General features: G+C 36.9%; 1 protein-coding gene across 1 annotated transcript in view; it reads left to right on the forward strand.

Annotated features, from left to right (window-relative positions):
- Positions 1-654: 654 nt before the first annotated feature.
- Positions 655-27,635, forward strand: part of FGF14 (fibroblast growth factor 14) — a 214,885-nt gene continuing 187,904 nt past the window's right edge. The window contains exon 1 of the mRNA XM_024578873.3: positions 655-847. Within this exon, the coding sequence (XP_024434641.1) occupies positions 655-847 (193 nt within the window). The remainder of the gene's footprint in view (positions 848-27,635) is intronic.

The following is a 27,635-nucleotide window of genomic DNA, read 5'->3' on the forward strand; positions in this document are numbered from 1 at the left end:
AGAGACAGAGGAGGGGGACGTGGGGGTAGTGTAGTGGGATGGGAACGAAGCGCTTTGATTAGAGATCTCCAAGGAGAAGATTGCTCTCTCCAGATGCTGATTTCCAAAGCACTTGACAATCACCGGGAAAACCCAAGAGCAGGCGGCGGCGGCAGGACAGCTCCAGCCAGGTGCTGAGTCCTGCCCAGTGCTCACTGTTCAGACAGGGGCGCCAGGTCCAGGCCAGGACCTGCCCTCCATCCAGTGCCCTGGAGGACGGTGGCCAGCTCTACCAACTGCTGAGAAGGCCGGTAGGGCAAAAAAGCAGCGTGAGTGGCGGCGGCTGTTCCCGACAGGGCTCAGGAATCGAGTGGTGACCGGCGCCCGAAGCCCCAACCCCATCCAGGCTCCGACTCGGCTGGAAGGCAGCTGGTACGACCTAGGGCTCCTGGGCTTGCCCAACTGCGACCCAGGCTCATCTGCGCACCTGGACCCGCGGAGAGAACATGGATCCCAGTCGGGACTGAGCGCCCCTACCCTTCTCCCCAGCCCCTCCGGCTTCCCCAGTCCGCTTCCCCGAGGTCAAACCGCAGTCCGCACCGCCTCTTCCCTCTCCCTTGCCCGAGCTCCTCTTTCTTCTCTCCCCACCTCCTCCGGACCCATTCCGGGACCACCATGGCCGCGGCCATCGCCAGCGGCTTGATTCGCCAGAAGCGGCAGGCACGGGAGCAGCACTGGGACCGGCCGTCCGCCAGCCGGAGGCGGAGCAGCCCCAGCAAGAACCGCGGGCTCTGCAACAGCAACCTGGTGGATATCTTCTCTAAAGTGCGCATCTTCGGTCTCAAGAAGCGCAGGTTGCGGCGTCAAGGTCTGTGTGGGTCACTGTTGGGAGGTGCACCCTCGGATCTCCCTATCTCCTCGCCTGCCTGGGCCTCTTCAGGCTCCCCCTTTCTTCCCTGGGTCTTCCAGTATCCACCCCCCACCCCAAGTCTCTCTTGCTAGTGCTCCGAGCTCCTGCAGACCGCGGGAGCTGGGAACCTGCACTCAGGCAACCTGTAGCCCCTGAAAACTCAACCCTGTCAGAAGCTGGCAAGTTGGCCCATTTCCCGCCGGCTTTCTCTGGGCTCTTGAGTTTCGAGCAGGCTGGGTTCCACAGAAAATCTTTCTGCTCGGAGGGTCTTAGCTCCCCGCAGGGATAGAGTCTGACACCAGAATGCTGGGCAAAGATCTACGCAACACCTCGGTGTCGCGTTGGCAGCTTTCAGTCTGATTGGAGGTGTCATGAATTTCTTTGTGTCTGGCCTCACTTGGCGTTCCAGGTCTTCTGGAGACCTCCTTGGCTCCTAGACCTTGGTGAAATGCGGTGAACCCCACAGTGCCTTTCAGCAGAGTGTAAGTGTGTGGAGGGTGTGTATGTGTGAGTTAAGGGCTAGTTCAATTGAGATTTAGGGAAAACTGCTTAGCCTGCAGAATCGAGCGCTCTGAAACCCTTGGGTCACATCTTCAGATCACAAAGGGGCACGGACGACGGAAGAATGAGTCTTAATTGGGGGTCTGGTGAAGTATACATCCCCAGTATGTATCGGTTTTAATTCAAGGTCTCAGGAGCTACATGAGACAAACCAAGCAGTTACTACATACGGATGACTAGAGTAGCTGCCTTACTATACTTTTTTTTTTCTTTTTCTTCTTTTCTTTTATTCTTTTTTTTTTTTTTTAAAGCAAACAACTAGTGCCTGGCATGACTTTCTTTTCCTGCCTTTAAAATGTCAGGGTCTGAGAAAGCAACCCACTAAGGAGCCAGAGCCCAGTGGCTTTTGTTCATCTCTGCTTGTCTCCACATCCAGTTGCTAAGGGCAGCTGCTTTGAGAAAATATGGGGTGTTCTATGGGAAAAATGGGGGCTGCTAGCTTTTTGTAACTATGTGGGCTTGTCAGGAAACATGAAAGGATGTATTTATGTTAATAACAGTATATGTTTGCCCAGCACATTGTATTTTCAGTGCCCAGCTGTATTTGTTTTAAGTGTCCTGTTGTTCCAAAGACAAGAGAGAGAAGCATATGCTACACATGCGAATCTATGTGAGTGTTCCACACACTTACAGATTTAAGACTAAAAGTTTTAATGCTCATTTTTAAAAAGGCCAATGCTAAATATTTTCAAAGGAAAATAGCTAATTGTGTCACATTTAGAAATTGGAGATACTTGCTCTTAGAATCAAGCTTAAAAGGAAAACATCTGAGAAAAATCAGAGTGGCTGTTTTAAGGGAGATTAAATTATATTAATATATAATTATATACATATAACTTTTTTGATGAAGTATTTGGGGGCAAGGATATTTTCAGAACAGTGTAGAAGCTATTAAGAAAAATGGATTTTAATTTCCACTTTAGCCTAGAGCTTTATCCAGCAAACCTGTATATTAGTAGACACCAACTTGACTGTTTTAAATATAGTTGATTTATAGAAGGTCACATTATCATGGCTTAAAGTCTTTGCTTCTCCTTTTATTTCATCATATTAACTTTTAGAACACCATTCTCATCAGGTAGAGATACAAATTTGTCATCTACTTGAAGTAAATAAACATATTCTCTTCTAGATAAGATGATTATTTTAATATAAACAATTATTAAACCTTTGTATCTTTTCTTTAAATACACAACCAATAGGTTATTTTATGAATATGTATAATAAATTTTTATATCATAATGGGTGATGAAGGAGGGTTTGCTTTACACTTTTGAATTTTAAGGTGGGGTTGTACGTTTTCTCAGATATAAACACACATATGAGCTCCCTAATAGGCTGTTTCACCACTTCAACCCTGACTGCTTTCTTGGTATTCATGAGTTCAAAGTGACATGCATGCCTCAGTGATCTCTAAGAAAAATATCTTTGAGGTCACTTTTGCTCCCTTCTTTTTGATGGGAGGATGGAAAACAAGATAGACTAGAGGGAAGTTTCATCAAAATCTCTTCTTTTATTCTCCTTATATTTCTTATATATAAAGAAATGTATTTTTAATAAAGAAAAATATAGATATATCTCTTGAGTATCAGAAAAATTAATTTATTATGATTAATTTAGGCAAATAAATACTAAAGCTTTAGTATGTAAATTATATATTAATATAATTACATGAGTTTATTTTATATATAACTCTATATAATATTTCAATATTTTATTAAATACTCTTTTAGGAAATTTTTAATGCATGTTTACCTTTTCCTTCAATACTCATTCTTTGCATAGGAATGACCCTCAGGAACTTTAAAAATTCAATTTTGTATATTTAAATATAAAACTTTTAGGTATGACAACTCTCTATGTCTTCATATTTGAAAATTATTAATTTGACTAATAGTTATTAAATCTTTTTAACATACCAGGTTCTGTTTCAGGTATTATATAGAACAGATGATGTCCCTTACATCATGGAGCTTACAAATATGGAATAGAAAGTCATTGCATATGGAAAGGAAGAAATTATAAAACTCAAAATCCTATAAAGTATAAAAGCATTAGGAGGCTGAGGTGGAGATCCATGGGGAGAGGGACTTAATTAGATCAAGTAGTTAGAGTGGGCCACACTGAGAACTACAGGTTGAGGGCTGACCTCCGAGAAGGATACAAAGATTTGAAAAATAATGTGTGTGTTTGTGTGTATGAAGACCCTGACATGGGAAAAATTGTAGTCTGTTGGGAGAAGCAAAGGAGGTGTATAAACTAAATACACTTTTGTTTTGCAACATGGTCTATTTTTGCTGAAGTTTATATTTCGCCACATACATACAAATATACTTGACATGTTGGCAAACAGAATAAAGAATATTTTTATATTTTGTAGGTTTGAGAATGGTAATACACATTTCTTAAATGTAGAGATTTTTTTTTCTTTTTAATGCTTCCTTACTTAGTAATTAATTTAATGTGAAGAATATGACATATTTACTTATGCCCTTTTGGGTAGAGTCCTATCTCTCACTCTGATCACCTCCAACTCCTATAGGAGAGTGATTTTTACACCAGTTAAGTACCAATTGTACCATTTCATCTTCTTGTAGAGGACAGAAATTTGCAAGATGGTCTTTCGTGGTTGTGTGAGCACCGTGACTCTATCCCATCCTGAAATATTCATTTCCCTCTGTTCTTTTCCTACTTCCATAGACTACAAACACCATTCAGAGTTCCCCAGATTAGCCACATGCTTTCAAATCCCTGTGTTTTTTTGTGCTTTATTCTATGCATAGCATCCTCTGTCTTCCATATTCACTTGTTGAAATTATCCACACTTCTTAAAGCTTGGTGAAAATGCCATCTCCTCTGAGAAGTATTTCCTCATCATAGATAAGTAAAAATAATACTACCGTGGTATTTTATACTTCACATTGTTGTTTAATCCAGTACACAATGTAAAAAGTCTATGTTTTCTGTATTTTATAAACTCTCAAATATTGATAGAGTATCTTCTGTGCTCTAGGTACTCATCACTGACCTTGAATTGAAGTGAAATAAATAAGGTCAACAGTTCTAAAGCTAAAAAAAAACCCCAAAACATGTCTTTGAACTACAGTGCTCTAACTGGACCATTTTAGAAATCTACTTTTTAAACTTTTATATCTTTTATGTTTTATACCTTTTTTAACTTTTATATCTTTCATGTTTTACTTTTCATAAATATATACATATAATTTATATCCCATTTTAAAGAATTAGGAAGTTGTTATATATTTGAGAGTTATTCTCAAAGATGTAAGCATATAACCAACCTTATTTTAAGGCTTAATTAATTCATAATAATAGATATTTAGATATCTTCTAATTTAGCTAAAGAAAGAAGGCCCAAGGCAGTAAACAATGTGCAAATAGTTTTATTTTTTGAATCTTAACAAAAAATGAAAACTAAAATAGAAACTGTATGCAGCGATGTATGATGAACATGTTATCCTAAAAGCATTGCATTTTTATTAGGAGTTTTAAAACCAAACAAGAACCATGATTGCCTGTAGGATAATAACCTTTTAAAACCTTCCTTATGGCTAAGGCAATTGCTCTTGCAATGTACCTTTTTTTTTTTTTGCTACTGTCATAGGAACCATGGTGTCGTGTGTGATGTATGTTTAATCAGTAATTGCATAGGTTTTTCACTAACACATTTTACCATAAATAAATCGCAGGATGTCATAAGAAGTAAGGAATGAAAAAATGAGCTACTTAAAATTTGTTTTCAAGTTATTCTGTACTATAAAAAGCATAAGTGCATGTACACCAATAAAAGCAAAACTGTTTTACTCCAGTGTGCTAGTGAAACTCATCAGCGAGCCTAAGAGAAGTTGTCTTCATTCCTATAAAGTATTGTAGAAGGAAAGACTTGTCCACCCTCTCAGAGAATCATCCACAATAAAGAGTCTTCAAAAGACCACTTTTTCTTCTGCTAATGTTTAAGAGACATTACCATGTGAAAATACAAAGCCACCTATTTATTTTGGCTGTTTAGGTCAAAATAAGACAAAAAATATTTTTCCCCCTAAGGTCAAAATAAGACAAGAGAATATTTTCCCCCAAAGGATCATCCTTCTTTTCTTTTAGAAGTGTATTGTTTTTAGTTTTCTGGGAGCATTTTGTGGAGTTTTTCTGCATATCTTTAGATAATACCTGTTGCTAACCTTTTGATAATCAGAGTTTTACTATTTGTATTAAAGTAAAACAAATTTATGATTTTTCTAAATTGTAATATCCAATTTTTTAACAAGGGTATGTTGTTAAATGCAGAGTTTCTAAATGAGATATCTTATGGGAATGCTGGTAAATATAATAATGTTAAAGTTTTTTTTTAATGTTGCCCTTTCTTATATATTTTTATGAGGCTTAACTTTTATTATTTCAACATTCCACATTTTCTATAGGCTTCTGAAAATGGTTAATGCCACAGTGTGCAATAACTTCAGAAGTGGTGTGATAAGTAAAGTGTAAGATACCATGGTAGGTTAGGTATGCTATAAATAATGTTAAATACAATGATTTGCTTTGGGTTGAGATATATTCATAAACTAAATTGAGTTCACATATATTGAGAAAACAGTATTGTTAGCTGATGAAAATGTCCTTTGTTATTTCCTAATATAAAATTTTAGAAGCACCAACTCCCTTCAAGTCATTCCCCCTGGTTACCAGTATCAGTTACAGAATTCATTTTATATTTCAAATTATTAGAATTATTAGTATAGTTTTATATTTAGCCCCCAAATTCTGTTTTTCTATGAATAACTTTATTCTGTATAATATTACCATAAAAAATTGTTTTGAAATAGACATGAATCTCCCTCTCTTCAGTGTTAAATTATATCTTCTAAATTTTATTTACTTAATTTAAAAATAGTGCAGAAAATTAAGGGATAATGTAGATGTAGTGTTTTTCAGTCTGATTTATCTATTTAATTCTGGAAATCTAGGTTTATTTCTAGGTATATTTTATATTAATTTTCCCCCAAATGGTGAGAAACTTTAGCCAAAAGTGACTATGTAATTTGATAATACTAGTTGTACATGATGTTTTATGTATTATCATTTTAGCACTTAAGAACTAAAAAACCAAAAATATAATAATAAACACATAAGAGACATTTTCAGGAGGTTGATGCAATTTAGTCAGTTACACTTGTTGGCATGACTAGGAAACAGGTAATTTAGTAATTTTATTTATAATAACTCCAATGTTCATTTTAAGACAGATTACATACACGTGTCACAATTTACTGTTTACTGAGGGGGGGTGAGAAGATGGCAGTAGAAAGTATTAGCAGAAATCTAGATACTTAAAAAAACATTTTATGGTAGTTACTACTTTGTCATTCAGGGGAAAACCTCTTTTTATGAAGCTATATTGCCTGCAATTTGTGTGTGTGTGTTGAATATGTTTCATTCTATGCATTTATAGTTCTCTGATATCAAGTTTAATAGGGATCCATATAATATGATGATGGCGGACACCTACTTAAAAGTCAGTGTCTCACCAGTGTATGGCATATAATTAACACTCCATAAGTATTTGTTGGGTGAAGGAAAAATCCTGTATTTCTCAGGATTTATATGTAGAAGTGGTATAGAGTGACAGTTGAGATAAGTGTGCACATTGCAATGGCTATGATTGACTGAGTACATATTAATGTGTTTAGCAACTAATTTATATGACTGTGTGCCAGACTCTGTACCACTGGGTACCCTTTATTCTCGCAACAAACCTAAGTAGTAGGTACACTACAGAATCCATCCATTGATACATTAAATTAACCATCAATGGATGATACACTAATATTATCCATCCTTCCATTTTATAAATGAAGAATCTGAAACTAACAACAACAACAACAACAAAACAATTGAATAAATTGTCCAAATCCATAGAACTGTAAAAGGATGGAGCTGGGATTAAAACACAAGTTGCCAGGCTGACTCCAGAGTCCCTGCTCTTAACCAAAGACCCTTCTCAATTGCTGCATATTTTTTATCATCTCAGTTAGTTGAGGTTTATTGCCATTTCACAGCAAAGGAAAATGAGGCTCAACAAATTTATGTTTTTCCAGAATACTTAAAACTAGCATATTACACAACCAGAGTTCAATAACAATTTGCGCTTAAATCCTCTATTCTCTCACCACTTTATACTCTTTTGATTCTTTATGTCATTTTGAACTCATCATTAATAGAAGATATTACTTCAAGGCAAGTACATGTTCAACATATATCTGTTGATTAGATGCATGCAATAGTGTATTATTATCTTTTTAATTGAGGTTATGAGAACATTTGTCTCAAAGTAGAGACATTTTTGTGAAATTTGGGAGAAGACACACATAAGGTGCTGAATTTTATCAAGCCTTTTTTGACATAGGAATGCTGACTTGGTTTTACAAGTTTTGGCAGGTGACACATGTTAATATTATGTCCTAAATGAATTGCAAAATTGACCCAAAAATCTGAAAATAATTTAGTGTGCTTTCATTAGCATGCAATGAATTTTGTGTTAAGTCTTTCATTAATTTTTCAAGACTAGGTATTTTAGACACTTCTCATTTATAATCAGATACCTTATTTGTTACATTTGATATTGGCTGTATTGTACAAACAAACCATCAAGGTTATACATTAATCACAAAAACTACAGACTGTTAGGAATCTAGATACTATGCATTGAATGCTGCTTTTGAATTAACACATTGTTTCAGAGTCCTTTTCTAATGAGTTATTAGATCTTGTTCTTAATATTGATTATCAGAAGAACATAATGTAGTCAAATCTAAGTTGTTTGTAAATTGTCTTGTACACTTTGTAGAAATTGACACAGATGAATATTTAACTCTGGGAGAGGCTTACAAATCTAGTTATATGTTATTAAAATATTTTATTGACTTACATGGCTTTTTTATTTTTGTTACCTTGCATGGTAAAACCAATTGGTTAATCCAAATGCCAACCTACTTTGTGCCTTCATCTACACAGCTGATTTTGACTGAAGAAAAAACACACATATACATGAATTGGCTCTATTTTAAGTTTGTAATCAATAACATCAAATGAACCGTTGGTATACAAGGTCTGTCTGGAAAAAGTCCAACCATTGTTAACATAACGAGAAGAGTTTATGTGACATTGATGTAACCTGGTAACCAAGGAGAGTGGAGCCAAGGAATGTGCATGTGTGAACAATGACAACTTCACTGTACTAGACAGAGGGGACAGTAGACACCATTGACTGAGCATGTGTACTGTGTGGCTGTGGTATTCAAAGTGACTGTGTGAGTAGAGCAATGAATCTGCATTAAATTTTGTGCTAAGTTTGAACATTCCTCCGTGGAAGCTATTCAGGTGATTCAGAAAGCTTTTGGGGATGACATAATGAGTGTAGTGCAAATAAAATTGTGGCACAAAAATGTCAAAGATGGTCGAGAACCTCTTGAAAGTGGTCCACATTCTGGAAGGCCTCCAAACAAGCAGAACACCTGAGAATGCTGAATGTAAGCAGAACACCTGAGAATGTTGAACCTGTATGGTCTGCAATCAACAAAGATTGGTGACTGACAGTGCGAGAACTAGAAGCTGATCTGGGTAGCACAAAAACTACTATGTCTGAGATTTTGACAAAGGATCTTGGCATGAAACAGTGTCATGGCAAAATTAGTTCCATAGCTTCTGCTATGAGAGCAGAAGCAACATCGTGCAGCAGTTGCTAATGAGTTGATTCAAACCACTACCAATGAACCAGATTTCTTCAGGAAGGTCATAACTGGAGATGAATCACGGGCCTATGGCTATGATCCAGAAACAAAGGCCCAGTCTTCCCAATGGAAGTCACCCAGTTTTCCACACCTGAAGAAGGTACAGCAAAGTCATAACAAGATCAAGTGCATGTTAACTGTGTGTTTTTGACTGAGAAGGTGTTGTCCATCACAAGTACTCCCACCCCCTCAGGCCAAATAATTAATAAAGAGTACTATCTCATTGTTCTTCGTTCATTGAGAGATGCAATATGATGAAAATGGCCACAACTATGGGCAACTGGTGATTGGCAGCTTCATTACAACATACCCACTCATGTATCATGTCTTGTGCAGTCTTTTGGTGAAATATCAAACCACCTAGGTCACTCAGCCCCTCTAAAGCTCAGATTTGATGCCCTGTGACTTCTGGCTTTTCCCAAAACTAAAATCGCCTTTGAAAGGGAAGAGATTGCAGACCATCGATGAGATTCAGGAAAATATGATGGAACAGTGGTGGTGATTCCACCAAAGGATTTTGCAGAGTGTTTAGAACAGTAAAAAAGATGCTGGGAGAACTGACTGATGTTCCAAGGTGCCTGCTTTGAAAGGGACTGAGGCATCATTGTCCTATGTACAATGTTTCTTGTATCTTGTATCTTCTTGAATAAATGTATCTATTTGTCACATTACATGGCTGTATACTTTCTGGACAGGCTTCCTAAGTAACTGATAATGAAGTGCGGTAACATAGTTAACTTTTTTATATTTGCCTTTTGGTTTCTTTAAATATCCTGAACTTTTGAGGAATGACAAATGGTGAAACACTAGCAATTCAAGTTTAGGAATAAATTTAGAGATAGTTCTATTATCTCTCCTGGTTATGTCCTCATGGTTCAGTGGCTAATCCATGAATATGGTCTTTTTTTCTCAGGGAACTCTTGAAATTTTGGTGGGCAATTATTTGTTTTCTTCATATCCAATAAATTTCTTCCTTATGAAAAGTTCTTCAAAATAGTCAGAATCTTATTGCTTAATGCATTTTTATTCTGCCACATGCCTCACTTTATCTCCTTAAGTCTCTGTAAATAATGCCTGCCTAGCCCTTGTTACATTATGTGCTTTAAATATTTGTTCATGGCTTTTTACCCTCCTTACCATGTGTCCACCTTAAAATTGTTTAACTCTATTAATCTTTCTGCATAAGTAAATGTCACCAGCACCTTAATCATTTCTGTGGCTTAGATTGTTCAATAATTACCTCATCCTTATTCATCAAATGAGGTGACTGCTGTTTTCATGAAGAGAATTTTAAGCTGAGGCCAACTTTGGTGTAGAGGACTGGATGCATGAATTGTATCCCTCCTCTCTGGGGGACGGCATGGGATTTCATGGAGGGATGAGGCAATTGGGCAAGACTATGCAATGCAGAAGTATGTGTCTTGGCTTCATGCCTGAAAAATAACAGGAAAATGTAGGGAAAGTAAGCAAACATCTTCTAGGATTAGAGGCATTATATGTCATTTCTCTTACCTCTCCCAACCACAGGAAATAGGTGGCATTATTTTCATTTTCGTAGATGAGAGGAAATAAAGTAATTTTCCCAGTTATTTACTCTTGGCAAAAATAGTATTTGACTGCAGGTCTAACTGATACTGGGTGTACATTTTAGAATTAACTAAGTGGAACCTAAGTAATAACAAAATCCAATATTATATTCCAGTGTCTTTCTGGGTTCATTTCTGGGGTGAGCTAGACTATCAGCTACAACGTTTACCTCTGTTCATTCTCTCGGCCTCCGTTTGAGATAACAAGGGTGCTTCAGCAGCCACTGTGACCAGCAATGTTGCACACATGAACCACCTCACATAGAAGTGATGTCAATGGCTATGCATACACTTTACCATTTCTTTCCAATACTTTGGACACCAGGTCAACGAGCTGTATGGATTTGCAGAACCCAGTCACACTCATTCCATAATCTCTTGGATTTATTTTTGGAGTAAGCCATCACAGAGGATGTGGCAATGTTGAAGTTTCCTTGTAAGAATTGAAGTATTTTATGTTTGTGGAACTTTTATTTCTTCAGCCCAAGGCCCTTGCATTTTGGAAAATTATAAAAGTATTAAAAATTGCTGAAGTTTCAAGAATATAGCAATAAAAAGCAAACATCTTCTTTTCCCATGTTACTGCTGCTGACCTGATGCAATTTTTATCATTAGAAATGTTCCTGGTACCCAAATGCTCCCATGACTGTTACCACTTTTTAAAAAAAAATTTATTGTTATTCAATTACAGTTGCATGCCTTTTCTCCCCATCGCTCCACCACACCCCAGCTGAACCCACCTCCCTCCCCCACCTCCACCCTCCCCCTTGATTTTGTCCATATGACCTTTATAGTAGTTCCTGTAATTCCCTCTTCCCACTGTCCTCTCCCCACTCCCCCCTGGCTATTGTTAGATTGTTCTTAACTTCAATGTCTCTGGTTATATTTTGTTTGCTTTTTTCTTCTATTGATTATGTTCCAGTTAAAGGTGAGATCATATGGTATTTGTGCCTCACTGCTTGGCTTATTTCACTTAGCATAATGCTCTCCAGTTCCATCCATGCTGTTGCAAAGGGTATAAGCTCCTTCTTTCTCTCTGCTGGGTAGAATTCCATTGTGTAAATATACCATAGTCTTTGGATCCACTCATTTGCTGATGGGCACTTAGGTTGCTTCCAGTACTTGGCTATTGTAAATTGTGCTGCTATGAACATTGGGGTGCACAGGTTCTTTTGGATTGGTGTTTCAGGGTTCTTAGGGTATAATCCCAGCAGCGGAATTGCTGGGTCAAAGGGCAGTTCCATTTTTAGTCTTCTGAGGAAATTCCATACTGTTTTCCACAGTGGCCTCACCAGTCTGCATTCCCACCAACAGTGCACTAGGGTTCCCTTTTCTCTGCATCCTCTCCAACATTTGTTTGTTGATTTGTTTATGCTGGCCACTCTGACTGGTGTGAGATGGTACCTCATTGTGGTTTTAATTTGCATCTCTCTGATGGCTAGTGATGCTGAGCATCTTTTCATATGTCTCTGGGCCCTCTGTATGTCTTCCTTGGAGAAGTGTCTGTTCAAGTCCTTTGCCCATTTTTTAATTGGGTTGTTTGTCTTCCTGGAGTGGAGTCGTGTGAGTTCTTTATATATTTTGGAGATCAGGCCCTTGTCTGAGGTATCATTAGCAAATATGTTTTCCCATACTGTTGATTCTCTTTGTAAGTTGGCGCCGTTTTCTTTAGCCATGCAGAAGCTTTTTATTTTGATGAGGTCCCATTTGTTTATTCTTTCCTTTATGTCCCTTGCTTTAGGGGATGTGTCTGTGAGGATGTTGCTGCGTCGAATGTCTGAGATTTTCCTGCCAATGTTTTCCTCAAGGACTTTTATGGTGTTACAACTTATATTTAAATCTTTTATCCATCTTGAGTTTATTTTTGTGTATGGCGTAAGTTAGTGATATTTTTTAGTTTCTTGATGGTTTTTGTGGTATAGTCAAGTAAAACTGAGACTCACAGTACTGTATTAAGCACTTAGCAACTTCTACACCAACAAATCAACCTAAAGGTAAAATTTTCATGTCTGTGTGGGTTTTTCTTTTGTCCCGTGATAGTAGTAGCAAGAGATTATTTCAGCACAATCTTCCTAGGCACATTCATTTATAACATAAATATTCTTAATGGTTCACTTTTAAAAGAGGAAACAGCATTTTGCAACTTTTTAACATTACTGCTTTTTAACGTTAACTACAATGCCATCATAGTTGGCTTTTCATACTGTTGTTCCTTTTTTTCCATTTTCCCTTATAAATGTCCATTGTCTTCTAAGTTTGTCTTATAGATTGATTTTTTCCCTTAAAATGTGAGTGAAAGGAAATACTCAAATATCACCTGCACTGCCTCTGTCACATGCTTCCATCACTATTATATACCACTATCCTTGTACAGCCCAACACTCCGCAAGCAACACCATCCCTCCATGATGCACTTGTGTAATGGTGAGAGTGTAGATTCAGACATGAGAAACCCTAAGCCTGCCTGTCTTCTTACTGGCTGAGTCCTTAATGGCTGAGTAAACTCCAGCATGTCTGTTAATAAGTGGAGACCTCTATGCCATGTGCAGTTTGCATAAGATGGTTTGGAAGACTCATGTTAGTTTTAAATTCTTCTTTTGCTCACTTGTTTAGAAGCCCACATGGGCTACACCTTAGACAGACCAAGACAGAACTACATTCCTTTGCCTCAGAGATTACATTTAAATTAAAAAGCTATCCATCTATAGGGCACAAATGTCTTCTCAATGGTCCGTTCTCAGTGTCTGTCTCCCTGTCCCTTTGCTCCAAAATCCCATCTCCTAGTGCTTCCTGTGATTTTGGATTTGCTTTGGTTCCGTGCTTCCTGTTGGCTGCTCACTAAATAAAGCCTGAAAGTAGGTGGTTAATTAATTCTTGTATATCCCACTTATTCTGCTACTTAAAAATTTTAATCATATAATTACAATCTTGTCTGTTGGTCAAGTTTGAGACGACATCAACTAAAGGTGTTTCTCTGTGTATCAATCAGTGTGTGTGTGGGAAATGGTATGAGTATATAAACAAAACAATGGGAAGCATGCTATGTGTTTCAGATACAATATAAGGCATAAAAAATTACTAAATAAGTATGTTCAATTTCACATTTATATATATATATAGATAAATTCAATATATGTATTCAAATATATATATAAATTTTAAATATACATATATACCTAAAATTGGTGTGCTCACCCCCCCAACTTCCCATACCTGTTATTATCCCACTCCATCTTTATGCAGATAAAAGCTACAACTCCCCTATATTCACATATGTGAATTTTGAGACAGAAAATAAAAAAGAAGTTATTTAAGTCTCTCCTAAAAGTCAGTTTAATCTCTCCCAGTACTTCTAGAACTCAACGCATTTAAACACCTCTGGGTTTTGTTGTTGTTGTTGTTGTTGTTATTGTTTTATCTTAACAAACCACATTATATTTTTCTGGAGTTGATGTCTGCACAGAATTTTCTTTAAAAAAATTATGGCCTTGATGCACATGACCCAGTCATATTAGGTACTAAATTAAAACCCATATGAAAGGAATAAAGCTTTAATGAAGGAATATGAAAACATGACATGCCTAGAAAGATATAACTAAAATGGATGACTATACACACACAGCCAACAATCATCTGAAACTTAAATGAATGTTAAGGTGCCATAGACATTTCTATCTTCAATTTTACCTTTAGTAGTACTGAACACATTCATCAATAATAGCATACCATACCCAATAGCAACTAGAATGCATTTAAAGGGAATGAAAAATAAAATAAAACAGAAAACTGGGGAGAGTAATCTCATGACAACACTTGAAGGGATAGAAAAATAAGATCATTGGGATATTAATCAGTTAAACAGGGGCAGAAAGCTTTTATCTTTTCAAAAGCAAGGGAGAAGCACTAAAAATGATGTTCTCAATTTTAAAAAGTTGAATTAATCAAACATAGGACTAAAGCTAGCAGACTTGTATCAAAAGGGCCGGTTTTGAAACTGCTTCTGATTAGTGATCAGCTAGTGAAAATTCAGATTCTTAAAAAGCACCCTTAAAAACAGGGTTTGGAACATGAAAAGCATCCTTTGGTAAGAATCTCAGTAAATATTAATTTTCCTGGTGAAGAAAATAATTATAAGTCAAGAGGATTCCTTTATGCTTTAGGGAGGTGGTTACTCTGTAGTTATAAACACTCACATCCAAGATTATTCCGTTTAAAGAGTGTATCCAACAAATAGTTGGATTAAACATTTTAGCTTAATGTTGCTATATTAATATTGGCTGCAATCATCTTGATTCATGAGGAAAAATGTGGATGATCCATATAGTGCATGTCCTAATATGGGATTTCAAGTTGTAGTTAAGAAACTACATTACACAAAGAAGAATTTTTGATACTTGCCTGTTGGGTTTATTCTTAAAAAATAATAAGAGCCTCTTTTGTATATATTTATATATCTCTGGACTTGCTTCCTACCACTCCCCCCAAAAACAACTTAAATTGAAACACCATTAGGAAGTTAAAAAAGGGAAAGAATAAAAGGATAAAAATTATATATGTGTATATATAATTATACACACACACATGTAAAGGATAGAAAATGTGGTCAGCAAGCAGAATTCTAAAGGTTGGAACTTTGTACTATCTTTTACTTAAGTCTCATATGTATTGCCCTGGCCAAGTGTCTATATTATCTTATCTTCTTTAAGCATCTGTTGGCCTTGAATAACCTAAGGGAGTTGCTAAACTGGTAATCCTGAGATATTCTCATTGTGGCAAGTAAATATAAGACAACAAATACCTTAGCCAATCAAACTTTAGTGTTATCTGCACTGAACCACATAAAAACTCTTTAAAGTAGAAAACATTATGGCTATTTTTCATGTGAAAGAATGAAAACTTATGGACATTAATATTTTTTCTGGGTCATTTAGTCTAGACCAGAGGAGTAGTAGGATTACCAACTTTGCATTTTTAGATTTCTAGTGTGAGAGCTGCTCTCTTATGATACAATACCTTGTTGCCTGAAGAATTCTTGATAATGAAAAAGAAAAAGGTGCAGAGAACATTCTTCCCAGTCAGGATTGGAAGTTCCCCCTTGGTAAATGGGAGAGAGATGATAAGAAGTATAGCTTTAGTTCCCCTTCTCCCACCCCTTCTTTCTCTTATGTGTCTCTGTATAATTGTGAACAATTCCACTCCAATTTTTTCTGGAAAAATTTTCTTTATTTTTATTAAATTTGCAACACTATAAAATACAGGAGACAACCTAACATAATGAATGTTCTTCCCTAACTTTTGGGAAACATTATAATCCTTCCTTTTGTCCATCCTTGGCTTTCATTTTTTTAAAAGGGTTTGTTTTTCTGTGGATCAGAAAATTCTCTGAGTATTTCTCAGGCAAGACTATAGTTAAAGATTTAATGAGTTCCTAGCATGAAACACTTCAGAAGGTTTACTAAATGACCTATAAATTGAAGATGATATGTATGTCATGTATGTCATCTAAGACTATGAGATCTGTCCAGAAAAGTACAGCCACTGTTAGTTAATATAATGGGAACAGTTTGCATGACATCAATGTTACCTGGCATTCAAGGAGAGTGCATTGGAATGTGCATGCATGGACAAAGATGACTTCACTGTACTAGTCAGTGGGGGCAGTAGATACCATTGAGTGAGTGTGTGTACTGTGTGGCCATCACATTCAAAATGACTGAGCAAGTAGAGCAAGGGATCTGCATCACATTTTGCCTAAAGCTCAAACATTCTTCAGTGGAAACTACTCAGATGATTCAGAAGGCTTTCAGGGATGAAGAAATGGGTGCAGCACAAATAAAAGTACAGCACAAACATTTGGGACAACTGTAATTGAACAACAATGGAAAAAGAGAAAAGATGGTCGAGAATCTGTTGAAAGTAACCCATGTTCTGGAAGGCCTCCAATAAGCAGAACACCTGAGAATGTTGAATGTGTATGGGCTGCAATCAACAAAGATTGGTGACTGACAGTGTAAGAACTAGAAGCTGATCTGGGCAGTGCAAAATCTACTGTGTCTGAGATTTTGACAAAGGATCTTGGCATTAAATGTGTTGTGGCAAAGTTCATTCCACAGCTTCTGCTATGAGAGCAAAAGAAACCACTACCAATGAACCAGATTTCCTCAGGAAGTTCATAACTGTAGATGAATCATGGGTCTATGGCTATGATCCAGAAACAAAGGCCTAGTCTTCCCAATGGAAGTCACCTGGTGCTCCACACCCAAAGAAGGTGCAGCAAAGTAATACCAAGATCAAACGCATGTTAACCATGTTTTTTGATTGGGAAAGTGATGTCCATCATGAGTACACACCTCCAGGCCAAACAATTAATAAGGAGTACTACCTCAATATTTTTCATTGGTTTAGTGATGCAATACGATGAAAATGGCCACAACTATAGGCAACTGGTGATTTGGAAGCTTCATCACAACAAAGTGCCTTCTCATGTATCACATCTCATGCAGAATTTTTTGGCAAAATATCATATCACCCAGATGACCTAGCCACCCTACAGCCCAGATTTGGTGCCCTTGACTTCTGGCTTTTCCCAAAACTAAAATCACCTTTGAAAGGGGAGAGATTTCAAACCATCATTGAGATTCAGGGAAATACAAATAAGTGGTGCTGTGCTATATAATTAGTGCCATGCCTCCAAATTATTCTAATACTGATTTTCATTTAATAAAATGTTTTCTAAACCCCATTTGTATTTATTCTTTTACTCATGATTATTTAGAAATGCTTGTTTAATTTTCATATATTTATAGATTATCTAATGATATTTATTATTTTATAAAAATAAATCAATAAATGTCTAGGTTAAATCCAATATAATTGGATAACAAAGAAATATGTGAAATGGCAACAAATTTTTTTTCAATTGTCAGGTGCAACATTTTATGTAGGTTAATTACATCATATTTGTTAATTGTGTAGTTCAAATTTTCTCTTTTATAAATTTGCTTTCATGTCTCCTCTTTTGTTAGTTAGAGAGATAGCTGTGTTAAAAACCTCCCAATATGATTGTGAATTTTTCCATATCTCCTTCAGATATGTCAGCTTTTTGCCATAGGTTATTTTGAAATTATATCTTACTGGTAAATATGCCCTCTTATCGTAATGCCTTGCTTTTTGCTTTAATGTTTACTTTGTTTGCTATTGGTATAACTACACCAGCTTTGCATGGTGATTATTTTTCATAATTTTAACTTTTCTATAGCCTTATACTTAAGGTGGACATCATGTAAGCAGGAATTTACATGGTTTTGTTTTACTTTTCGTTTTAAACACCATCTGACAATTGATAGCTTTTAATTGGAAATTTAGTCTATTTAAATATCTGATTTAATCTAATTAATTTTTTAACTCTCAATGTTTTTTATTGTATTTTTCCCATTACCATATGCCCCCTTATATTCCTCTCCCCCTACAATCACCACACTATTGTCTATGTCCATGAGTCTTTTCCTTTTAGCTCAAACCATCCACTATTTATCCTCCCCTCCATTAGCTGTTGTCTTGCTCTATCTATAAGCCTATCTCTATTTTCCTTGTTAGTTCAGTTTGTTCTTTATATTCCAAATACGAGTGAAGTCATATGGCATTTGTATTTACCTGACTAGACTATTTTACTCAATAGAATGTTCTAAAGTGCACCAATGCTATTCCAAAGGGTAATACTTTCTTTTTTACAGCCAAGTAGAGTTCCATTGTGTAAATGTCCCATAGGTGTTTTCTTTTGTTGTTTTTTTTATTTTTTTATTGTTGTTCAATTACAATTGTCTGCGTTTTCTCCCCACCTCTCCACCCCACCCCAGACATAACCACCTCCCCCACCCCGCCTCCACCTTGCCCCTTGGTTTTACCCATGTGTTCTTTATAGTAGTTCCTGAAGACCCCTCTCCACAGTATCCCATACCCACTCCACTCTGGCTATTGTTACATTGTCCTTAACTTCAATGTCTCTGGTTATATTTGTTTGCTTTTTTCTTCTCTTGAATATGTTCCAGTTAATGGTGAGATCATATGGTATTTGTCCTTCAACACCTGGCTTATTTCACTTAGCATAGTGCTCTCCAGTTCCATCCAGGCTGTTGGAAAGAGTAGGAGCTCCTTCTTTCTCTCTGCTGCATAGAATACCATTGTGTAAATGTACCATAATTTTTTGATCCACTCATTTGCTGATGGGCACTTAGGTTGCTTCCAGTACTTGGCTATTGTAAATTGTGCTGCTATGAACATTGGGGTGCACAGGTTCTTTTGGATTGGTGATTAACGGTTCTTAGGGTATAATCCCAGCGGTAGAATTGCTGGGTCAAAGGGCAGTTCCATTTTTAGTTTTCTGAGGAAATTCCATACTGTTTTCCACAGTGGCCTCACCAGTCTGCATTCCCACCAACAGTGCACTAGGGTTCCCTTTTCTCCGCATCCTCTCCAACATTTGTTTGTGGATTTGTTTATGTTGGCCACTGTGACTGGTGTAGGATGGTACCTCATTCTGATTTTAATTTGTATCTCTCTGATGGCTAGTGATGCTGAGCATCTTTTCATATGTCCTTGGGCTCTCTGTATGTATTCCTTGAAGAAGCGTCTGTTCAAGTCCTTTGCCCATTTTTTAATTGGGTTGTTTGTCTTTCTGGAGTGGAGTCCTGTGAGTTCTCTCTATATTTCAGAGATCAAACACTTTTCTGAGGTATCATTGACAAATATGTTTTTCATACTGTTGGTTCTCTTTGTAAGTTAGCGCTGTTTTCTTTAGCCATGCAGAAGCTTTTAATTTGATGAGGTCCCATTTGTTTATTCTTTCCTTTATGTCCCTTGCTTTAGGGGACGTGTCTGTGAGGATGTTGCTGCATGGAATGTCTGAGACTTTCCTGCGAATGTTTCCCTCTAGGACTTTTATGGCGTTATTACTTATATTTAAGTCTTCTATCCACCTTGAATTTATTTTCGTGTGTGGCGTAAGTTGGTGATCGAGTTTCATTTCGTTGCATGTAGCTGCCCAGATCTCCCAACACCATCTGTTGAAGAGGCTGTTTCTGCTCCACTTTATGGTCCTGCCTCCTTTGTCAAATATTAATTGACTGTGGAGACTTCGGTTTATTTATAGGCTCTCTGTTGTGTTCCATTGGTCTATGTGCCTGTTTTTATGCCAGTGCCAGGCTGTTTTGATTACAGTGGACTTGTAATACAGTTTCCGATCAGGTATTGTGATCCCTCCTGCTTTCTTCTTCTTTCTCAAAATTGCTTCAGCTATTCGGGGTCATTTATGATTCCACAAAAATTTCTGAAGTATGTGTTCTATATCTGTGAAATATGTCATGGGTACTTTAATAGGAAATGCATTGAATATATAAATCATTTTGGGTAGTATGCACATTTTGATGATGTTTATTCTTCCAATCCATGAGCATGGTACATGCTTCCATTTGTTTGTGTCTTCCTTAATTTTTTCTTCAGTGTTGTGTAGTTTTCTGAGTACAGGTCTTTTACCTCCTTGGTTAGGTTGATTCCTAGGTACTTGATTTTTCTTGTTGCTGTATCAAATGGGATTTTTTTCTCCTGATTTCTATTACTGATGTTTCATTGTTGGTGTACAAGAATGCCTTTGATTTCTGAGTATGGACTTTGTATCCAGCTGTTTTGCCAAATTTATTTATTAGGTTGAGTAGTTTTTTGGTGGAGTCTATAGGATTTTCCATGTACACTGTCATGTCATCTCCAAACAACGACAGTTTCATTTCCTCCTTTCCAATTTGGATGCCTTTTATTTCTTATTCTTGTCTGATTTCTGTGGCTAGGACTTCCAATACTATGTTGAATAGGAGTGGTGAGAGAGGGCATGCTTGTCTTGTTCCTGATCTTAGTGGGAAAGCTCTAAGTTTTTGTTCATTGAGTATGATGTTGGCTGTAGGTCTCTCTTACATGGCTTTTATTATTTTCAGGAATGTTCCCTGTATTCCCACTTAGCTGAGTGTTTTTATCATAAATGGGTGCTGTACCTTATCAAAACCTTTTCCCGCATCTATTGATATGATCATGTGGTTTTTGTCTTGCTTTTGTTTATGTGGTGTATTATGTTTATTGATTTGCGAATATTGTACCATCTTTGCATTCCTAGGATGAAACCCACTTGATCATGTTGTATGATCTTTTTAATGTATTGCTGCATATGGTTCGCCAATATTTTTTTGAGTATTAGTGTCTATGTCCATCAGCAAAATTGGCCTGAAGTTTTCTTTCTTTGTTATGTCTTCAACTGGTTTTGGGATTAGGATGATTTTAGCTTCATGAAATGAGTTTGGGAGTCCTTCAGTTTCTTGAATTTTTTGAAATAATCTGTGGAGTATGAGGGTTAGCTCCCCCTTAAATGCTGTGTAGAATTCTCCTGTGAAACTCTCTGGTCCAGGTCTTTTGCAGGTCGAGTGCTTTTTGATTACTGTTTCATTTTCATCAGGTATTATTGGTCTGTTCAAGCTTTCTGCTTCTTCTTCATTATGTTGTGGAAGGTTATATTTTTCTAGAAATTTATCCATTTCATCTAGGTTTTCACATTAATTGGCATATAGTTCTTTGTATTAATTTCTTACAATCTTTTGTATTTTGGTGGTATCAGTTGTAGTCTCTCCTCTTTCATTTCTGATTGTGTTTATTTGGATCCTGTCTCTTTTTTTCTTGATGAGCCTGCTTAAGGGCTTGTCAATTATGTTTATCTTTTCAAAGAATCTGCTTCTGGATTCATTGATCCTTACAATTGTGCTTTTAGTGTCTATGTCATTTAATTCTGCTCTGATCTTGGTTATTTCCTTCCTTGTACTTCCTCTGGGTTGACTTTGCTGTTGTTCCTCGAGTTCTTGTAGGTGTAGGGTTAGGTTGTTTGTTTGAAATGTTTCTATTCTTTTATAGGTAGGCCTGTATCACTATAAACTTCCCTCTCATGACCGCCTTTGCTGTGTCCCATAGGTTTTGGGTTGTTGTGAGTTCATTTTCATTTGTTTCCAGAAACTTTTTTGATTTCTTCCCTAATCTCATTCTTCACCCATTCATTGTTCAATAGCATGCTATTCAATCTCCATGATTTTGAGTGTTTTGAGGTTTTTTCCTTGAGATTTGTTTCTAGTTTCAGTCCCTTGTGGTCAGAGAAAATGCTTGATATGATTTCAATTTTCTTGAACTTGTTGAAGCTTGCTTTGTGTCCTATCATGTGGTCTATCTTTGAAAATGTTCCATGTGCATTTGAAAAGAATGTGCATTTTGCTTCTTTGGTATGAAAGGGTCTATATGTATATATATATATATATATATATATATATATATATATATATCAGTTAAGTTCATTTCATCTGGGGCATTGTTCAATGCCACAATATTTTTATTGATACTTTGATTGGAATATCTTTCCATCTTTGTCAGTGAGGTGTTAAAATGCCCTACTATAATTGTGTTGCTGTCAATATCTTTCTTCCAAGTCCTCCAAGATTTTCTGTATGTATTTGGGTGCTCCTATGTTGGGTGCATATATATTTACAATGTTTATGTCTTTTTGGTGGAATCTTCCTTTGAGTATTATGAAGTGACCTTCTGGGTCTCTCTTTATGGCCCTTTTTTGTAGTCTATTTTGTCTGATATGAGTATTGCTACCCCTGCTTTTTTTTCCTGTCCATTTGCTTGGAAAATTTTTCCAGCTATTCACTTTCAGTCTGTGTAGGTCTTCTGTCCTGAGGTGGGTCTCTTGTAGGCAGCATATGTGTGGGTCATGCTTTCTTATCCATTTAGCTATTCTATGTCTTTTGATTGGAACATTTAATCCATTTACATTTAAGGTTATTTTTGATAGGTACTTCTTCATTTGTGATTTTTTTGTACTTGTGTTCTTCTCTCTCTCTGTTCCTTCCTTTCCTTAAAGCAGTCCCTTTAGCATCTCTTGCAGAACTGGTTTGGTGGAGGTGTAATCTTTGAGACTTCTTTTGTATGGGAAACTCCTCATTTGGCCTTGTATCTTGATTGAGAGCCTTGCTGGGTAAAGTAGTCTTGGTTTCAGGCCTCTGGTACTCAAAAAATATTACCTGAAATATTTTTAGCCATTCTCTTCTGGCTTGGAGGGTTTCCATTGAGAAGTCAGTTGCTAACATTATTGGGCTCCCTTTTATGTTACTTCCTGTTTCTCCCTTGCTGTCTTTAAGATTCTTTTTTTGTCTTGGAATATTGCCATTTTACTTAGGATGTGTCTTGCAGTGGGCCTCTTTGGGTTCCTCTTGATTGGGACTCTCTGTGATTGATGGATTTGTGTGCCTTTTTCTCTCATGAACTTAGGGAAATTTTCCATCATTACTTTTTCAGACAGGTTTTCTATCCGTTGCTCTTCCTCTTCTCCTTCTGGTATCTCTATTATATGGATATTATTTCGTTTCATGTTGTCCTGTGTTTCCCTTAACCCCTCTTCATTCTTTCTGAGCCTCTTTTCCTTTTATTGCTCTTTCTGGGTTTTTTCTTTTCTACCTTGTCCTCCAGTTCACTAGTACAATCCTCTGCTTCATCAAGCCAATTTTTGATCCCTTCTACTGTGTTCTTCAGTTCAGAAATTGTATTCTCCATTTCCTTTTGGCCCTTTTTGATAGATTATATTTCCCTTCTCATGTTGTTATAGTTTCCAGTGAGTTCATTATAGTTTCCCTGTAGTTTTTGGTAATTTTTTGTGAGCTCATTAAGCCTCCTTATAACCTGTTCTTTGAACTCAATATCTGATATTTGACTTGCCTCTGTTTTTTTTAGCATCGTTTCTGAGACTTCCTCCTTTCCTTTCTTTTTGGACTGTTTCTTTGTCTTCCCATTGTTTGTGAGACTCTTCTTGTTAGCCTCTGCTTCTTTAGTTGCTCTGTTCAGATCCCCTAGATTTATGGTGTAAACTTCTCTGGTAGAATACCTGTGAGATTCAGTGGGACAGTCTCCTTGATGTCCCCAGCTTACTGATCTCGGGCTGTAGTTTATGTTGGCTCTGTGTATGTCTTTCATTTTTAGTTCTTGTTGATACTTTTTTTTGGTGGGTTTTTCCCCTCAGCTGGTTATCTGATGGTCAGTCTGTCCACCACCTCTTGTTTTCTGTTGTGCAGGTTTGGGCAGGTTGTGTTGGAGCTGGTTCTTCTAGGTGTACAAGGTTTTGCGGCTTTCTCTCCCTCTTGTTCAGTTGTTTGATCTTAATAATTTATTCATTATTTAGTTGTATTTCCAGACAGGTCCTGGGTTGAGTTAGTGTGACTTCCACTCCTTCCTCCACTTTCTCCTCTTCTTACCTGTTGGTGTTACCTTTGTTGGTGGGTTTCCTCTTCCAGCGGGTACCCTGGTGTTCTTGGCTTCTACCTACTCTTTTTATGCTAGGTTGTACGGGGAAGGCAAAATGGTTTAAGAGATCAGGAGTGTATGAAATGATATTTAAAGTACCAGCCCTTAGAGAAGAGATAGGAGATCCTTTGGATATATATATAGTGTTACCTGTGATATTTCATTCATGTAGCCACTTCTTAGAAAGGGTGGAAAGAAGATAAGACTCTTGTTGTGGGAGGGAGGATTGTGAGTTGGATCTAGAAAGCTGTGAGCTTGTGGGAGATCAGATTATGAGGTAAAGTGAGAGTAAAGGGTAGAAAATATGTGTGAAATAATAGATTTAACCACACCAGTAATGAAGTTCAGGATACAGTGAAGTGGGCTAAATCTGGGAGGGTTTCTGTGTAGTATTTACAGATGTATGGAACAGCTATTATTTGCAATAGTAATGGAGCAACAATCATGACAGAATCTATGTGATCTGGATAACTAGAATAGGGAGTACATGTCCTAGAGTAGTGTGCTAATGGAACACAGGTGATGTGAAAGATAGTTAATTAACAATACACTATGAAAGAGAGAACAAGGGGAAACCAAACAATGCAAATTAACCAGTCAAGCAAAGAAGACTGAACAGAATGAAGAGAGATACAAAAATATTAATAAAATGAGTGATGTAAGAATAATGAAAAAATAATAATTATACAAATATGCAATATCTTTCAGGTTCTCTGGAGTAGCAAAGTGAGATTTGTTTCACTGTCTCAGCTTTTCGGATGCCCCTCTTTGGGTCCAACATTGGTCTTTTCACAGTTCCAGGTTTTATTGTCTCACTTGTGTGGATTTTCAAAAAAAAAGATAGAAGGAAGAAGAGATATAAAGAGAGAGAAAGAAGGAGTAGAACAAGAAAGAAGGAACGAGAGGAAGAAGGTGTTAAAAGAGAAAAAATAATTTAAAAAAATGATAATAAAGAATTACTTAAAAAAAAAAAAAACAAGCCTGCTGCCTTTAGACTGGACAAGCCAGTTTTGCTGGTCTTTTTGGCTGCAGCCAACTCAGGCATCCTAGCCCAGTTCTTCTCTGTCCCAACCAGCACTGGGGCAGCCTCTGGCCCACCTCTCCAGGCACTCACCCTCCTCTGGGCTATAGGTGTGTACTCATGGTCTTCTTTGATTTGCACTCTCTCTGGTGCCTGTGGTCTCATGTTTCTCCAAGTTGCACACTCCCTGGTGGGTGCCTGTGGTGTCAGGTCCACCCAAGGTGTGTACACTCTCCAGTGGGTGCCTGTCATCTCAGCCCCCCACCCAGGTGTTCACTCTCCTTCCCCAGTGCTTCGGATTTGGGCTCAATGCCTTCCACAGCCCAGTGGGAGCACACTGTGGGTGGTTGGGTGGAGAGGAGACTGGAGCTGCTGCTGCAGGAGAATTCCCCAAACTACCCCAAGGGTCTTTCTTTTTGAGAAAATCCTCCTGCTCAATCCTGCCACTCCATACAAGGATGGGCCTGTCCTCTCACACAGCCCACCTCTCCAGCTAGACTGGGGACTGTCTGGGTCAGGGCCCCACACAGCCCAACTCTCAACTCTCTCCAGCCGGAGCCCACAGTCTCCGTGGGTTTACCACTTCATCCTTCTTCCCCTCCCTGCACCTTCAAGTAACCAGGTCTCTCTAGGTACTGCTCAAGTCTTGTTTGGCAGGGGAGGGAGCCGTTAACCTGGCACTATCCCAAGAGTCCTCCTGCCAGCCTGGTGGGCATGGGCCTGGGGCTGCAGTTGCTCTGGTCCCAGGGACCTTTTTGTCCTGAAGCTCCCACCTATTTCGCCCCCATCTTTACTGCCCCATAGGTGTTTTATCTATTCATCTACTAATGGACACTTGGGCTGCTTCCATATCTTGGAGATTGTAAATAATGCTGCAATGAACATAGGGGTGCTTTTGTTCTTTTGAATTAGTGTTTTAGGTTCCTTTGGATATATTCCCAGAAGTGGAACTGCTGGGTCAAAAGGCAGATCCATTTTTAATTTTTTGAGGTATCTCCATACTGCTTTCCACTTTGGCTGCACTAATCTGCATTCCCACCAACAGTGCAAAAGTGTCCCCCTTTCTTCACATCCACCTCAGCACTTGTTTGTTGATTTATAGTCTATTTATGTTTAATGAAATTACTGATACAGTTGAGTTTAATTATATTGCTTAACATTTGTTTTTTATTTATCTAACCTATTCTATGTTATTGTTTGTTTTCTTGTATTCTTTTAATGTGTCAAGAATATTTTTATTACTTCACTATCCACTATTATTATCCTGAAGCTTATAAATCAATTAATTGTAATACATTTTAGTAATTATCCTGGATACTACCACATTTAATGTTTACTTAATAGATTCTAATATAAATTTAAATGCTTACTACTTTTAATATGAAACCTTACTGTCATTTAATCTATTTTTTGTTCAATATTGTCATGCTTTTATTTATATGTACATTTATATCTCATATAAATTATTATTATTGTTTAATACTCAATATTTAATTTGATATTTTACTTTTGTTTGCTCTTGATTTCTTCCTACCTTTTTTGTTTGTATCTGCATTTTTTTCCTTCTGCCTAACTGTCTCTTGTTTTTATTGCTATTATTACTACTATTATTTTAGTGCAGTCTATTTGTTATGAATTCTATCAGTTTTGTTTGCATAAAGATGTATCTTGTTTTTATCTTTGAATGGTATTGTTACTGGGCATATAATTCTACAATAGATTGGAAATTATTTTCTTTCATCGTTTTAATGATGCCATTCCATTTTCTTCTGGCGTCTATTATTTCCTATTGAAAATTCAGCTATCATTTTATCATTTCTTATTTGAAGGGGATATGCAATCATTTTTTCTGGGTGCTTTTAAGATTTTTCTCTTGTCTTTTAGTTCACCAGTTTTTATCATGATATGCCTACCTGTCATTTTATTTGTATTTATCTTGGATGAGGTTTGCAGCACCTTCTGAAATTTGGGATATAAGGTTTAATGTCAGTTTCAGATTTTTTAAATTATATTTAATATTACTTCACCCTTCTCTTACTTCTATCTTTCTAGGATTTCAATTACCTTTATTTTAGTTCTTTTCATTATGTCCCACATGTTCTTATTCTCTTTTCTAGGTGTTATATGTTATTATGCCTTGTTTAGACATTTCATCTGATTATTACTTCAGTTCATTTTATCAGAGGTCCATAATTGATTCTATTTTCTTAAACATATCAGTCACAGTTATTCTGATATCTGCTTCTGTTTGAAGTCTGTCAAATAGTAACTCTACTATTTGAACCACCTAAACATCTGTTTTAGTTTTTGTTTTCCTCTTGTGTCTTTTTATATTTTCTTTGGTAATATTGATAATTTTTATTTAGTGTTGAATATTTTGGATAGAAAGCAAT

This window comes from Desmodus rotundus, chromosome 13 (genome assembly GCF_022682495.2).
Source record: "Desmodus rotundus isolate HL8 chromosome 13, HLdesRot8A.1, whole genome shotgun sequence".
NCBI classification, from domain to species: Eukaryota; Metazoa; Chordata; class Mammalia; order Chiroptera; family Phyllostomidae; genus Desmodus; species Desmodus rotundus.